Raw genomic sequence first — 13,581 nt, 5'->3', positions numbered from 1 at the left:
GCAATCCAGTCATTGGGAGTTTCTTTCCGACACCAATCCTGACGAGGAACATTTAGCATTTGGCATTAACATTTAGGTTTTTTTTGTTTTCTCATAGGGTCGAGATAGTTTGTGTTGAAAAGTACAGCAAGGCCAAATGCTATGCAAAACTACTGATATTTTTACTGTGTTGTGACCTATTACTCAGAACCTGCTTCTAACCTTTGAATCTCTCGCTTTTTTGACAAACGGGTCTGAAACATTCTAGTTTCAGCCTTGGCCCAAGCACACAGGACTGTGTTTTCTCGTTAAAAGCAGAAGAATAGCCATGCTAAATGTGTTGCCTTCAGAGTGTTAACTCGTCACGAATGCACTGAAAGTTCCTGCAATTCCTTAAAAAAAAAAAAAAAGCCAGTATTGTCATGTTCACAGTCCATGTACAGCTATGCCACATCTCATTTACGAAGGATGACTGGACAAATGGACATTAGGCTCTCGTGGCAGCTTCTGTTCTCGAAACTCATAATGTTTAGTTGCAGCTAAAGTTGTATATGCCCCTGCTTCTAGAAGACTCCATGAAACCGATAAGGGCCGGGTTTCCCAGATTCGTTAAGAAGCTCTTAACGCTATGAGCTTCTTAGGAGCGTTCTAAGAGCGTTCTAGAGCGTTCTTAGAACGTTCCTAAGAAGCTCTTAGTGTTAAGAGCTTCTTAACGAATCTGGGAAACCCTGCCAAGGTTAGCTTCGATGTTATGCTACATGCAAGTACAGCCACATTTAGACTAGTGCTAAGAAGACCGAATATATAAAGATTACCTAAATAGCTTAACATTTTGCTGTTTTGATGGGAAAGGATGCTTTTTTCATACTGTATTTAAGCTCTTTTAGACTTCTTGGTCCTCAATTTGTTTTGTTCCTGCGTGCTTTGATGATACTTGCAACCCTTAATTAAGAAACCTTTTGATGCTTTTTTGACTGAAAAAATATTTTTCCTCACAGATGTAAGGTTAGTCACCATACAGTAGCTAGTTCAGAGACTAAGTATTGCTTTGGCTGTGAAAAAAGGAAATGTTTGGCAGTCAAGCCCACCAATTACCAGGCTGCACCATTTTAACCAACTTTTAAAATCAAAACCTTTAATTTGAAAAAAAGGGGAAAAAAGTATGATTGAAATAGCATTGAATAGACAATTCTAGAAACCTTTATTATACGCGGTGACAACACATCATGAACGCGCTTTCAAAGGTCAACGAGAGCATGACGTTGAGTGCTGCTTTTTACATGAACTGTGGCCCACTACACAAGCTTCTTATGGCGAAGTTGTGCAAGCACTACTTTAGGGCTAATTGTTGTATATCAAGTCTCAGAGAGTGGAACATCACAGACAGTTTCCATCCAGCTAACCCAAATGTGATGAGTAGAGATCAGGGTATGGAACAGGAAGGATTAATAACTGTGTAGAGAGGTTCATATTTCTTGCCATATGACAGCATTGTCTTTACAGCACTGGCCAGTCTTTTACAAAGTAAAAAAGCACCTCAAATGTAAGATGATGTTTCAATGAATTTATGTACAGCTGTCCTTTAAAGCAAAATGCCAATTATGTCTGAAGCAATAAATACATGCCTGATATGTCTTTCGACCTATATCTTGCATTATTGATTTATGACATGGTGGCTTCCTGTGAAAGTTATGGAGATATCTCAGATGTTGTGCTATCTTTGAATGAGTGCGATGCTCATACCACAACTACATTGATAGATTTTTCAAGTGTGTGGATGTTTCCTCTGTTTATCGTTTAATCATGTGCAAACGTTGATGAGCTCACATCACGATCAACAAGGTTAATAGAACACGGATGAACCCCCTGGCCATCTATCACCCCTTTCAGCTAGGATACAGGAACAATAACAACAACAAACCAAGCCAAGAAGAGTTGTTTTTCACTGCCGTCACTGGAAATACATTCAGTTCTTTTGCTTTTTCTTGTCTTTCTATGGTTGTGTGGGATGGGAAGCGAATTGTCTCCGCTGCTTCCCGGCTGGACTACATTGATGCTCGGAGAGAAGTTGTTGCCTAGTGGATCCGCAGGAGGTTGCTACCGCTGGAGGACTGTTGTGGGCCTCGCGCCCGTTCTGATTAATGCTTTGATTACAAACACGCACAGTCCATGCACGCGTAGGCACGCAATTTCCACTGTGGCGCGGCCGCTGGATCCTTCCTCTTGCTCCGCCGTGGCAGCAACATCTGGCTCACATCTGTTTTTCAAGGATTTAGCTCCACTTAAGTTCCAGCATGACCATTCTCCATGCCCGTATAAGCTGCCACTGATGGCACCAAATGGCAGCAATCACAGGACTGCTCTGTAGCCTGTGAGACGGTGGGCCTGGCCTACGAAAGGAGACTTTGCTTGCGGAGAAGACAGATCTCCATTCCACGTCGCAGACAGATTGAGGGTGAATTGCGCCTTAACGGGATGCAGTCTTTATAGTTGACTTCGAACTGAAAACATTACAATTGCTCATAAGTAGTTTTTGTCAGCTGTCTATCTTCGTTAGTTGATTATGCGTTTATAGTTTTGTGCTTCGTACGCTGAATGAACTCATCTTAACTTCATTACGTTTTGAAGAACTTCCTGAGGCTATAGCTGTGAACAGTTAGACTGTCAATTAAAGAGTCCAGCCGAGCCGAATTAAGTTAATTATGTAGTTTGCCCAAAAGAGAGTGCCTGAAATCCCCGACATTATCACTTTATCATCAATTAAACTGAGGGCGAGGCACCACACATCCACTGGCTGCACTTCCCGTATTGGCCACTAGAGGATGCTGTGCTACGCAGCAGAGAAGTGGGCGGTAGGGGAGGACGATGCGCGTGGTTGTCTACATCTTCATAATAGGTCTATATGCTTAAAACTGTTCTTTCGCACACTACGCTGCTAAACAACTTAGTGGGGGCCGAGGATGGGGGAGGCAGGGGTGAGGGTGAAAGGAGAGGTCTATGACGTTAGACTTCTAATCACACACTGGACCTCACGCCAAAAGTTTGTATGACAATTGCCAATTGTTTTATTGATGGGATGGAAAGCGCGTGCATGGGTGCAGAGCAGTCTGTGCTGCATTCTGGCGCATGCAGCATTACGGTAATACGTTGGAGAGAGCGTGTCCTTCACATGTGTACTTTTATAATAGCAATAATAGATTATGGATACAGGTGTGAGGGTGTGAGTGAGGGTGATGTAGTAGGCTAGAATAACTGTTTAGTCAAAACCCAACACAGGTTATTAAAAAAAATATATGAAGAAAACCCCGTACAGACAACCCATGAGATGAGAATTTCATATATTGCTGCTTTTTATAGGTGGACGCCACCCCCCGCCTCCCTAAACAAACAAACAAAAACACGCACGCGCTTACAAGCACGCACACGTTAATATTCGTCGGTTTCAATAATGGGCAGCGTTTCGCGTGACTGCAGGAAACCGTTCTGAAAGTTATGAATGGCATGAGGTTGCGCACGCACAGCAGTACACACAACTAACAAGACATCAAAAACTAAACACGCAACCGTCAAAATACTGTGTAGTCTACGCTTGTAGGCTATTCGAGAGTCTCCCCGAATGTTTGCAAGTTTCAGAGACTTGAAGGCAAAGCGTTCACCCAGAGTGTGACGACTTATGACAATCTGCAGCCCGGAGACGGTCTTATCTGAAGAATTTAGTTTTTTTAAGTCACGTAGGCTATTCTTGCGCACCTGCGTAGCCAGTGTATGCCAGTGCATCTGTGTTTGCAATCGAAGATACCAAATGCCACCAAAAGAAGTGAGAGGAGCAGGTATATTATTTGAATCATTAAACTGTCCACGTGAAAGTAATTTGGAAACGCCGGCATTTGTCTTGGGCAGTGGTGGTTTTCACGGTGGATTATAATTGACTCGTTTTCCTTCGCTTCTAATACACACTGGTGGACGAGAGGATTGTCGCGCTTCACACTGCAGCTTGCAGCACGCGCAGGCAGTTTTCTGTGCCACATTCAACTCGTAGTCATCTCTTGTGAAAGATGTCACCCAAATTACTGGCGTATCTTTTACTTCTTTCAGTGTTAAATGCATGGTAAGTGGGGCATCTTTGTTTTAATTATGTGCTTGTAGTGCTGCGTGAGGGCAGATGCAGTCATTAATTAATTCATATACCTGTAAATGGTACCTACCTTGTTTAAATTTGTTCCAAAATTCCAAACATGAGTTATTCTCTTCCTTTATTTAGCTTATAGCTTACACTGCTCCTTAAACTTAACAATACAACGATTCTTAAGACTTGTTATTGGGGTAATATGATTAGAACATTATCTGTCATATTATTTTACATAAACATCTGAGCCCATTTATCTATTTACGGGTCTTTTGTAAGTGTTAAGATTTATCGGATGCGTATTATTTTTTAAGGTGATACATTTTACGTGTTGGCAAAGCTATGATTTATGGCAAGCAATGTCTGTTTCAGACTGTTGTCTGAAAGGGCCCATAACACACAGTTCACTAACACTCAGCTAGTTCTATTCTTCAGCCTTCAAATGTTATAGCTTATGGTCCTCCTAAATTTAGTCATATGCCTATAAACGTGTATTTTCCATAAACTCTGTAGACTCTAATAGACTCTTATAGTTAATATGCTTATCCATTGAGAGGCCAATGGGGATTTGAAACACTATTATACCATATTATTTTCTCACATCCCAGCTGTTTATGTTGTGAAGTGTTAATATGGGACTGTGTACACCAATTGCTCATGCATGTGATGATGGTTAAATCACAACGATTGTGCAGCTTTCTAAAAAAAAACTACTCTTATCGCAGTTCTGAAACAACCGAATACGACGAAGAATACGAGGATGTTACTGTGAACCAAATGTTGGCCCCCAAAACCCAAGAAAACGACGCAACGCAAATTCTGAACAACTTACTGAAGGAATATGACAAGAAACTACGGCCAGATATTGGAGGTAGGTCTCTTTCTTACAAGGTGCGCTCCAGTCTTCTCATGCTGACGTGCTGTGTATGATTCCATATCCATTAAAGGAAGGGGACAGCTTGTTATACGATTCCCACCACTCACCTCACTAATGCAAAAAGTCATAATAATATTAATATTATCGGGGAACATATAATCGAAAACTGTTAGTGTTTATTTGACTTTTGTACACGCAGGTGTGTGTGTGTGTGTGTTTGCGTGCGCCTTTGTGTGTGTGTGCAGTTTACTCGGGTACAGCTAATTAAGCCGTCTCGGAAGGAGTAAATTATATTACTAGTCGTGAGATTTCAATGAGAACATATCCGTTCAAATTACAGTACAGCTCGTTGACAATGTGGCAGTGGTTGGGAATTGAAAATGCTGTAATTAGACTGGCATTCACAAAATACCAATTTATCTGGGGATCTACAAGAAATTGATTTTGCATTATGTCATTTTTTTAAATTAAGAATTGGACTACTTTAATGGTTTTGCTGGATGCTGCTAGCATGTAACTAAAGCCATTTGACTAGTGCTAAACAGGTGTTTTACCCCCCCCCCCCCTCCCCCATCCCTGCAGCCCCAGGCCCTCACCCCACCTCCCCTATTTAGACATCTGTGGACCTACTCTTGTTAAATTATACAAGACAAACACATGTCCCACCCACAGGTTGTCCAGCCCATTGGCAGGAGACAGAGTTAGCATCCTAGAGTAACCATGTAACAGACAGAAAGTGATATTGATTGCCAGCCTTGTCCCCAGTTGCTTCTGTGATTGTTTTGGCCTTCCAGCATTCCTCGGCTACGAGTCAAAATCCTTTTCAGGTCTTTCAGCAAAGGTTCCAGATGTGTGTCGCCCTGTTGTGTTCTGTGAGCAGGTCTTAGCTGGGCGCGGGTGTGAGGCTCCAGGCTTCTCACGTAGAGAGAGTTCACGCATGCAGCTCTCTCTCTCTCCCAGCAGGAAGTAGTCTGCTCTCGGCTTCCTGCAGTCCCACAGTCGATGATTGGCTTTGAGATGGAGAGCTGGTTTGTGATTTTTATCTCATGGCTCCCTCATGGCCATTCATATTCAAAGACTGTTGACATATTGGTTTACTGTATGTGTCAACATAATGGCATGGCATGGCATTGACACTGTACATCTATTGTGTACTCTCCCTGGATATATTATCAATATATTTCCTATTTTTATGCGGATAATTCGGATATTTTCAATGACTTATATTGACGACTTGTGTTGACGTCATGTTGCTGAAGTGTCTTGCTGTGAGCATTGCTGGACGTACTGCACTTTGAGCCTTCCTTCCTCCATTAAACCTATGAAATCCCAGAGACCGCTCCAATACAGAGCTGCTCAGTGTCTAGGAATGGATGGTTGTGGTCGCCCAGTGCCTCATACTGGGATAATAAACATTGTGACCTTTTCCATAAGCTACTTACAGGACTGTTTCACATTCTTTCTCTCACTCTCTTTCTTTTTACCACTCTCTTTTTCTCTCTCTCTCTTGCTAACCTTGTATATTTTTCCAATCTCTGTTGCTCACTCACTCACTCACACACACACACACACACACACACACACACACACTCTCTCTCTCTCTCTCTCTCTCTCTCTCTCTCTCTCTCTCTCTTTCTTTCTTTCTTTCTTTCTTTCTTTCTTTCACATTGCAGTAGGTACATTGATGAAGCATCTATAGTACGGTGTAAATCTCACGTCTGTTTTTCTCCTGGTTGTTCGGCCCCCAGTCAGCGCCCTGTCCTTGAGACAAACGGCTAAACAAGAGACCAGAGTTATTTCGAAGAAGAAAACAGATGGGAAGCAACCAATTAGACTCGATTTGAATCTACAGCCCTGCGGTTAGGAGCCTCGGTTAGCCAGACATTTGCTTGTGGTCTTTGTCCCTCGTCTGAGATGCTGCATCTGAACCATATTCTCTCAGGCATTTAATGAACTTGACTTCTGGAAAGCGTTCCATGGCCTCCGACTACTAACCCATAATGGCTTTGCGATGCTGAAATATAGAGAGATCACCTGTGTGGAAATGACTGCGAGCCAGCTTGGCAAATTGGACCCGCGATATTAGCACTGTCCTGTTTTGTCAGTGGTAATCGGCTGCTATAATTCCCCTCATTATGGCTTAGAGTTCCACTGCTGAGCCGTGCGCTGCAATTACCTGGCCTCTCTCTTACCAGTTCTTCACGTAAAGACATTGAGGTATGCCGTGTTGCAATGTGTTAGGCTGCAGCACTTAAGACTTTCTGCTGTGGTTTCTTTGTGCGGGGATGGTTGTGTAAGTGTACTTCCAGTCAACACTGATCTGATAGAGGTGCCTGCCCAAACGAAGATCTCCTCAATCGAAAACGCAGCGCACATCAAATTTGTATAGCTTGGATCAATTACAATCCACAGAACAAAATGGGGTCTGAAACAATACAACAGACTCCATTTTAGATTTTAAAAACGGGTTTCGGTGTAACGCCTGTCCAGGATTGAACTGAATATTTTCATGGAGGTTTGGAGAATTAAGAATGACATGAATGTAGTCACATGATGGACTGCTCTCTTGTCAAATCAAAACGAGTCAGCAAACGGATATTACAGTTGGCTAAGAACAAACTGGCCCTCCTTGTTCCTCCGCCAGGAGACACCTACAGAGGATGACCTTGCAGATACAGATGAAGAAGAGCTCAATCCTCCAGAAACTCCGGCTGCCGTTCTAAAAAGAAAGTGGCTCGCCAAATGTGAGCTGTTGAACTGACGGCAAATTTGAGTCTGAGGAGGGGGAATCACCGCTGTGACCTCATTTTCCCTGGGAACATAATTATTTGAATGGCGCTAAATGCTTCGTCTCCAACCAAGACCTGGAGATGTAGGGTGGTGGAGATTAGGGGGCCACCTCACCCCAGGTGAGGTGGACGGGCAGGCAGGCTTTGTCTCTGGGGGGTGGGGGGGGGCCACGACAGGAGACAGACAGTGGCTCCTCGCTTACAGTGACTCGACTTATGTCGGTGACACCTTCGGTTGCCGTGACGCCGTTGTCATTGTGTCCCGATTGTGTCAGCTTCCGTCGGGGCTGACGGGGGGGGGGGGGGGGAACCCTCCAACCCTCCCATCTAGGTCAGCCTCCCCGGCTCTGCTACGTGCCACGCATGCCGACGAGATGGCATCGTTACCCGGACGGCGGGAGGACTCGGGAGAAACCTGAGCCGGACAAGCTAACCGCCTGTGACACCGGACGCATTGGAATTTAAGAAGCGGACACCAGGAATCAGTCCCAGTTTGCCTCAAGCGAAGGGCTGCGCCAGGCGAGTGACATGGGGGAGTCTGGGGTGTCGGAGTGGATCTGTAGGCCGGAGGTCTGAGTGGAGGGGGTGACACTGTTCTCTGATTGGCTAGTAGGTGGACTCTCTCTCTCTCTCTCTCTCTGTCTGTCTGTCTGGACGACTGCTCGCTATGGCCTCTGCCATGCCTCTAACCTGGGATATGAGAGTGGAGGTAGAGAAAGGAGGAAGAGTAGAGGAGAGGGAGGGTATGAGAGAAAGAGGGAGGAAATGCACATCTTTAGGGTTTGTGGGTTTGTTCTGTGTGTGTGTATGTACAGCATGAGGGAGGGAGGGAGGGAGGGGAAATACTCCAGCCCTCCACCCCATTCCAGGCACATTAAATAGGTTCCCTCTCCGTCTCTCTATCTCTGTCTCATTTTTCCTCTCCCTATCGCCTGTCAGGGTGTATTCAAGCCTGTTCATCTCTGACAGAGGGGAGAGCGCCTACTGTGAGTGTGTTAACCTCACATAGAACAAGGGTCTCCATGGCAGAACAGTCTGTTGCTTTTACCAATCAAATGTGAGGCAGGGAGGTGTGGTATTGATTCAGAAATCACATGAGAGCCAGGCAGAAATGGTGCACATTGCTTCAATGAATACTGCATGTACAGTAATATACTTTGGTGAAACTCCCTATCTCTAGTGTTTATGTTTATTTAATGAGTTTTACTGCATTGCACTACCCCACACACTGCTGAGGTTTCCATTTAATGTTATGGCTCTCCACATACGAGGTAACTGCAGACTCTCTCAGAGACTGTACATCAGCAAAGTTTTTCGTGAGTGAAAATGTAAAAAAATAAATATATGAATAACTTGACCTTTTTTTTCTTTTCTAAGAACAGTTTTTATTGTTGACTGATAATAATAATAGACTTTATTTATAAAACACATTAATAATAATAATAATAAGACTATATATATAGCACATTTCATACAAGAATTGCAGCTCAAGGTGCTTTACATAAAATCAATAAAACAATAATACAAGAAAATAAAACCCTTCTGAAGCTGCAGTTTTTGCGATATCTCGAGCCACAGTCTTTGTGGTATCTGATGATGATTGCAACAAATCCTTATTGTATCCCGTGTTGACTGACATGAGAGATCACACTACGTAAGGCTGAAATTGAGTGGATTCACGATCATGGCTGATGGTTAGCGATGATAGATGCATGTTTATTCCTACAGGCACAATAAGACCCAAATGATACGGTAATGACCATATCGCAAATTGGGAAGCATAGGTCTGTTCGTGCTTGCCCCTCCATAATGAGAGCAACAGCAACTTGAACCCCACGGACCGTTTTTCTGGCTCAGCTAATGCATCTCTCTCTGTCTCTCTCAGACTCCTCCGCCAGCAGGTCGAAGTCTGTTACTGATTGCTTCGACCTATCGAACAACCCCTTTTTGCACCTTCGCCTCAGACACATCTCCGCTTTACTTCTCACTCGCCCTGAGCTCACAGCAGCCACAAAGCGAGGGCTTAAAGTACATTTTCAGACACCTTTCGCCCATGCGGGGTTTGTGTATTGGACTCTCAAGCCTTGTTAAGGACACACAGGCCCGTCACCAGGACGGTCGTCCGCTCATTTTAATGTCCCAATGACAGAACGTGAGACTCGTAGCTCAACTCCTCGGAGAAACCTGCGAGAGTCCTCTCTACCACCTGGCCCAAGTGTCACCTCACCTCTCCTTCCTTCTTCCCCTTTTCTCATCTTCCCCTCCCCCTCTCCCTCCTTCCTCCATCTGTCTGGTCCCCTCCATCCTCTCTCCTTTTCCCTTAACTCTCCTGCCCTTCCCTCTCTCCTCTCTTCCCCTCCCTACCCCCGCCCCTGTCCTCCCCTCCCTCCCCTCCTCTTCTCCCCTTCCTGCCTCCCCTCTCTCCTTTCCCCTCATTCCTCTCCTCCCATCTCTCCCTCCCCTCTCTCCTTTCCCCTCCCTCCTCTCCTCCCATCTCTCCCTCCCTCCCCTCTCTCCTTTCCCCTCCCTCCTCTCCACCCATCCCCTGCCTCCCCTTCTCCTCCTTTCCCCTCCCTCTCCTCCTCCCATCTCTCCCTCCCTCCCCTCTCTCCTTTCCCCTCCCTCCTCTCCTCCCATCCCCTGCCTCCCCTTCTCCTCCTTTCCCCTCCCTCTCCTCCTCCCATCTCTCCCTTCCTCTCCTCTCTCCTTTCCCCTCCCTCTCTTCCTCCCATCTCTCCCTCCCTCCCCTCTCTCCTTTCCCCTCCCTCTCCTCCTCTCTCTCCAAGTCTGACATATGATAGGCTTGGCACAGCCAGCCAGGAGGAGGAGGTCTGTTCTTCTTTTTGAATATTTCACAACCCCTGGCATTTTATGCAGTAATGAGCCTATACAGTGAGGAGAGCGAGGGGAGGGGAGACATATAATGGAGATGAGAGAGAGAGAGGATGAGTGAGGAGTGTATGGAGGGAAAGGGAGAAAGGGAGACACGGTGGCATTAATCCCTGTGCTCTGCTACAGTGTTAGAAGACACTAGGGAGGAACAGGGGAGACTCTTTCTCCTCCACAGTGAAAGTGTGTGGGTGAGGTCTCCTAAAGCAGGTCTGACTGCTTGCCAAAGGTGTGAAGTCTGTGCTGTGGGCAGCACTCTACTCCTCACCTTGTGCCTCCCAAGTAATTGGTTACAGGGAATTATCAGAAGTCAAACAAGGAGGATTTCGTCAGACTTAAAGAGGTGCTGGGCGAAAAGCAGTGGGAAGTTCTAAGCCCACAAAGGATAACACTCAGGCCAGGCGGATTGATCGTGATCAAGCCTGTTTGAGGTCGAACCGAATCGAAGCTTTAAATCCTTGGAAAACAGACCGATTTAGAGCCTGCTCAGCGCGGCGCAGACTCGGGGGAAATGAGCGGCTGCGGAGAGTGCCTCTGTGGTCTCTGTTGTCTGAATCAGACCTGCTGTTTTCTGCTCTCTGTTTCAGCTGGCTGACACAAATGAAGCGCATGTGTCTCAGCCCCCCCCCCCCCCCCCCCCCACGCGCTGTAGCTGGTATCAGACGTTCCACAGCCATCCTCCACCACACCCCTGTGCATCTCATCCACTGATGAGGTTGACCGGAGATCTGTTGGGTCAGTGTAGTTATCCCGCCCTCCCCCCCCCCCAAAAAAAATAAAGAAGTTAAAAAGAAAGCAAAAAACAAGCCCCCCCACAAAAATCATCTTGATATGTTTCTGCTCCAGTTCAGGATCAGTCTCGGGAGATGACGAGCGAATGTGACAAGGACACGGCTAATTAGCTCCATACGAATAAGGGAAAGATTCGCCCCTCGGCCACACGCTCCGCATCACCATATGGCTGTCTGTGTACGAGACAACCACACCAACGAGTCAGACTCTCGTCATCGTCGTCCCCCCCTTGCTCCTCTCTAGGAGCTAATGGGGTCTCGTTTATCAAGGCCCGGCCTCGCCACAGACCCAGATAGAGATGATCTAGCGGCCTGTTTATCATCGGCGCGGCCCACCCTAATGGAAGAGGCGTCTCATGCCAGTCGCGTCCTCGCCTCGCCGACGCACGCATGCTGACAGGGCGATGGCGGATGCGTCACGGATGGGATGCCGTTCGGCCGTGGGGGATCCCGATCCCACGCGCCCCCAGAGCCGTGCGAAAACCCTGTCGCTCTGTTTTTTGGGAGTCAGATGTTTCTCGGACTCAAGTCCGTCTTGGAAGAAGCGCTATTCTAACATCAGCTGTGGATCTTCTCTTCGCAGGACATTTGTGAGAAGAATATTTTTAAACATGGTTGTAAACGAGTGATGATGGTGGTCCTGGACCCTCAGTAAGTCTATCAGGATACCCCCAAATAATGTGTTGTTTTTGTTGGGGGAGTCCCGCTAAATCGGGAGACCCAACTGAATTTCAAGAGTGAATAATCCGGTTGGTTAATCTTAAATTATTGTGCAAAATGTTCACATTCCGAACATAAGATTTCGTAACGATAAAAAGTGAAAAAAGATGTGTCCGCTGAAGGAATTCTTGCCTTGCACTCATCCCATCCTGCTGTCCTTTCTCCAACGGCAGCCAAGAGCAGTGTTCTGCCACATCGACTGCACCCGGGGGCCAAATCCAAGTGCTCACCCATGTCCTAGCCAGGGGCAGAGGAGCGATCTGTTCTGCTGCATATTTTAGGAATACCCATGTCAGTTGACACTCCCTTAGAGATGGCCTGAAGACAGAGGCCGTTTGTACTGTTTTAAATGGGTGCAAAACAGCCAGTGTGGGATCCAGAAGGAGCCACGAACCAGGGAGTGGGCACCGTGGAATCAATGAAGATGTCCTTGGAGTCAGGTGGCTGAGCGGTGAGGGAGTCGGGCTAGTAATCCGAAGGTTGCCAGTTTGATTCCCGGTCATGACAACTGACGTTGTGTCCTTGGGCAAGGCACTTCACCCTACTTGCCTCAGGGGAATGTCCCTGTACTTACTGTAAGTCGCTCTGGATAAGAGCGTCTGCTAAATGGCTAAATGTAAATGTGTCTGGAGATAGAGAGCCCTCTCTGTGCCTTTTTTAAATCCCTCAGTTCAGCAGTGAGGACTGCTGGGAGAGGGATGAGGCCAGGAGAGGGATGAGGCCAGGAGAGGGATGAGGCCAGGAGAGGGATGAGGCCAGGAGAGGGATGAGGCCAGGAGAGGGATGAGGCTTCCAGGATGCCCTGCCGTCCTGGGGCCCTGACAGCGACAGGTAGCTGAGTCAGGGCCTCGTCACGTCGCTCTGGGGCGTCTGTAAGAGAACCCTGGTAGCGTCCTCCGGTACCACAGAGGTTCTGTCTCTCCTCACCTCTGTCCCTCCTGTCAGTTTACCCTTCATCTTCCCTCATTTACCCTCCTATAGCTCCTCTTCTCCTCTCCCAGTCCCTCCTCCCTCCTTCTCCTGTCTCCTCCCCTCTTCTCTCCTAACCACTGGATGATGACACCAGTCTGGAGCCGCAGGCAGGGCCTTCCAGGGCACGTGGGGGCCGACAGCATCAAGCCCGTGATGGGGAGCGCGTCTCTCTGACCCCTGTCGGGTTTGCGCCGCGCTTTGAACAGTTTGTCCTCCACCTCCCTCCGACGACTCTGTCGAAGCGCTTTACGGGGGCGAGCGGACGACCCCCTCATTACCCTCCGGTCGACAGGCCTGCGTTTGGAGGGGCTTTTAATGGATGTTTATAAGATGCGTCGTGGTCATTATTGGTCCGCTGATGCTGAATTAATTAGCGTTCCCATCGTGTCTGACCACGGAATGTTGATGTGACGTTCCCTCTGAGGGAAGGGGAACTGA

The 13,581-nt window shown here is 46.9% G+C and overlaps 1 protein-coding gene across 1 annotated transcript in view; it reads left to right on the top strand.

Moving 5' to 3' along the window:
* The first annotated feature begins 4,034 nt into the window (after positions 1 to 4,034).
* LOC136935980 (gamma-aminobutyric acid receptor subunit gamma-3) overlaps positions 4,035 to 13,581 on the top strand; it is a 54,729-nt gene continuing 45,182 nt past the window's right edge. Inside the window, exons 1-2 of the mRNA XM_067229690.1 lie at positions 4,035 to 4,087; positions 4,831 to 4,976. Coding sequence (XP_067085791.1) covers positions 4,035 to 4,087; positions 4,831 to 4,976 — 199 coding nt within the window. The remainder of the gene's footprint in view (positions 4,088 to 4,830; positions 4,977 to 13,581) is intronic.

Source organism: Osmerus mordax, chromosome 26 (assembly GCF_038355195.1).
Source record: "Osmerus mordax isolate fOsmMor3 chromosome 26, fOsmMor3.pri, whole genome shotgun sequence".
Classification (NCBI taxonomy): Eukaryota; Metazoa; Chordata; class Actinopteri; order Osmeriformes; family Osmeridae; genus Osmerus; species Osmerus mordax.
This window is presented reverse-complemented; position numbering and strand designations above follow the sequence as displayed.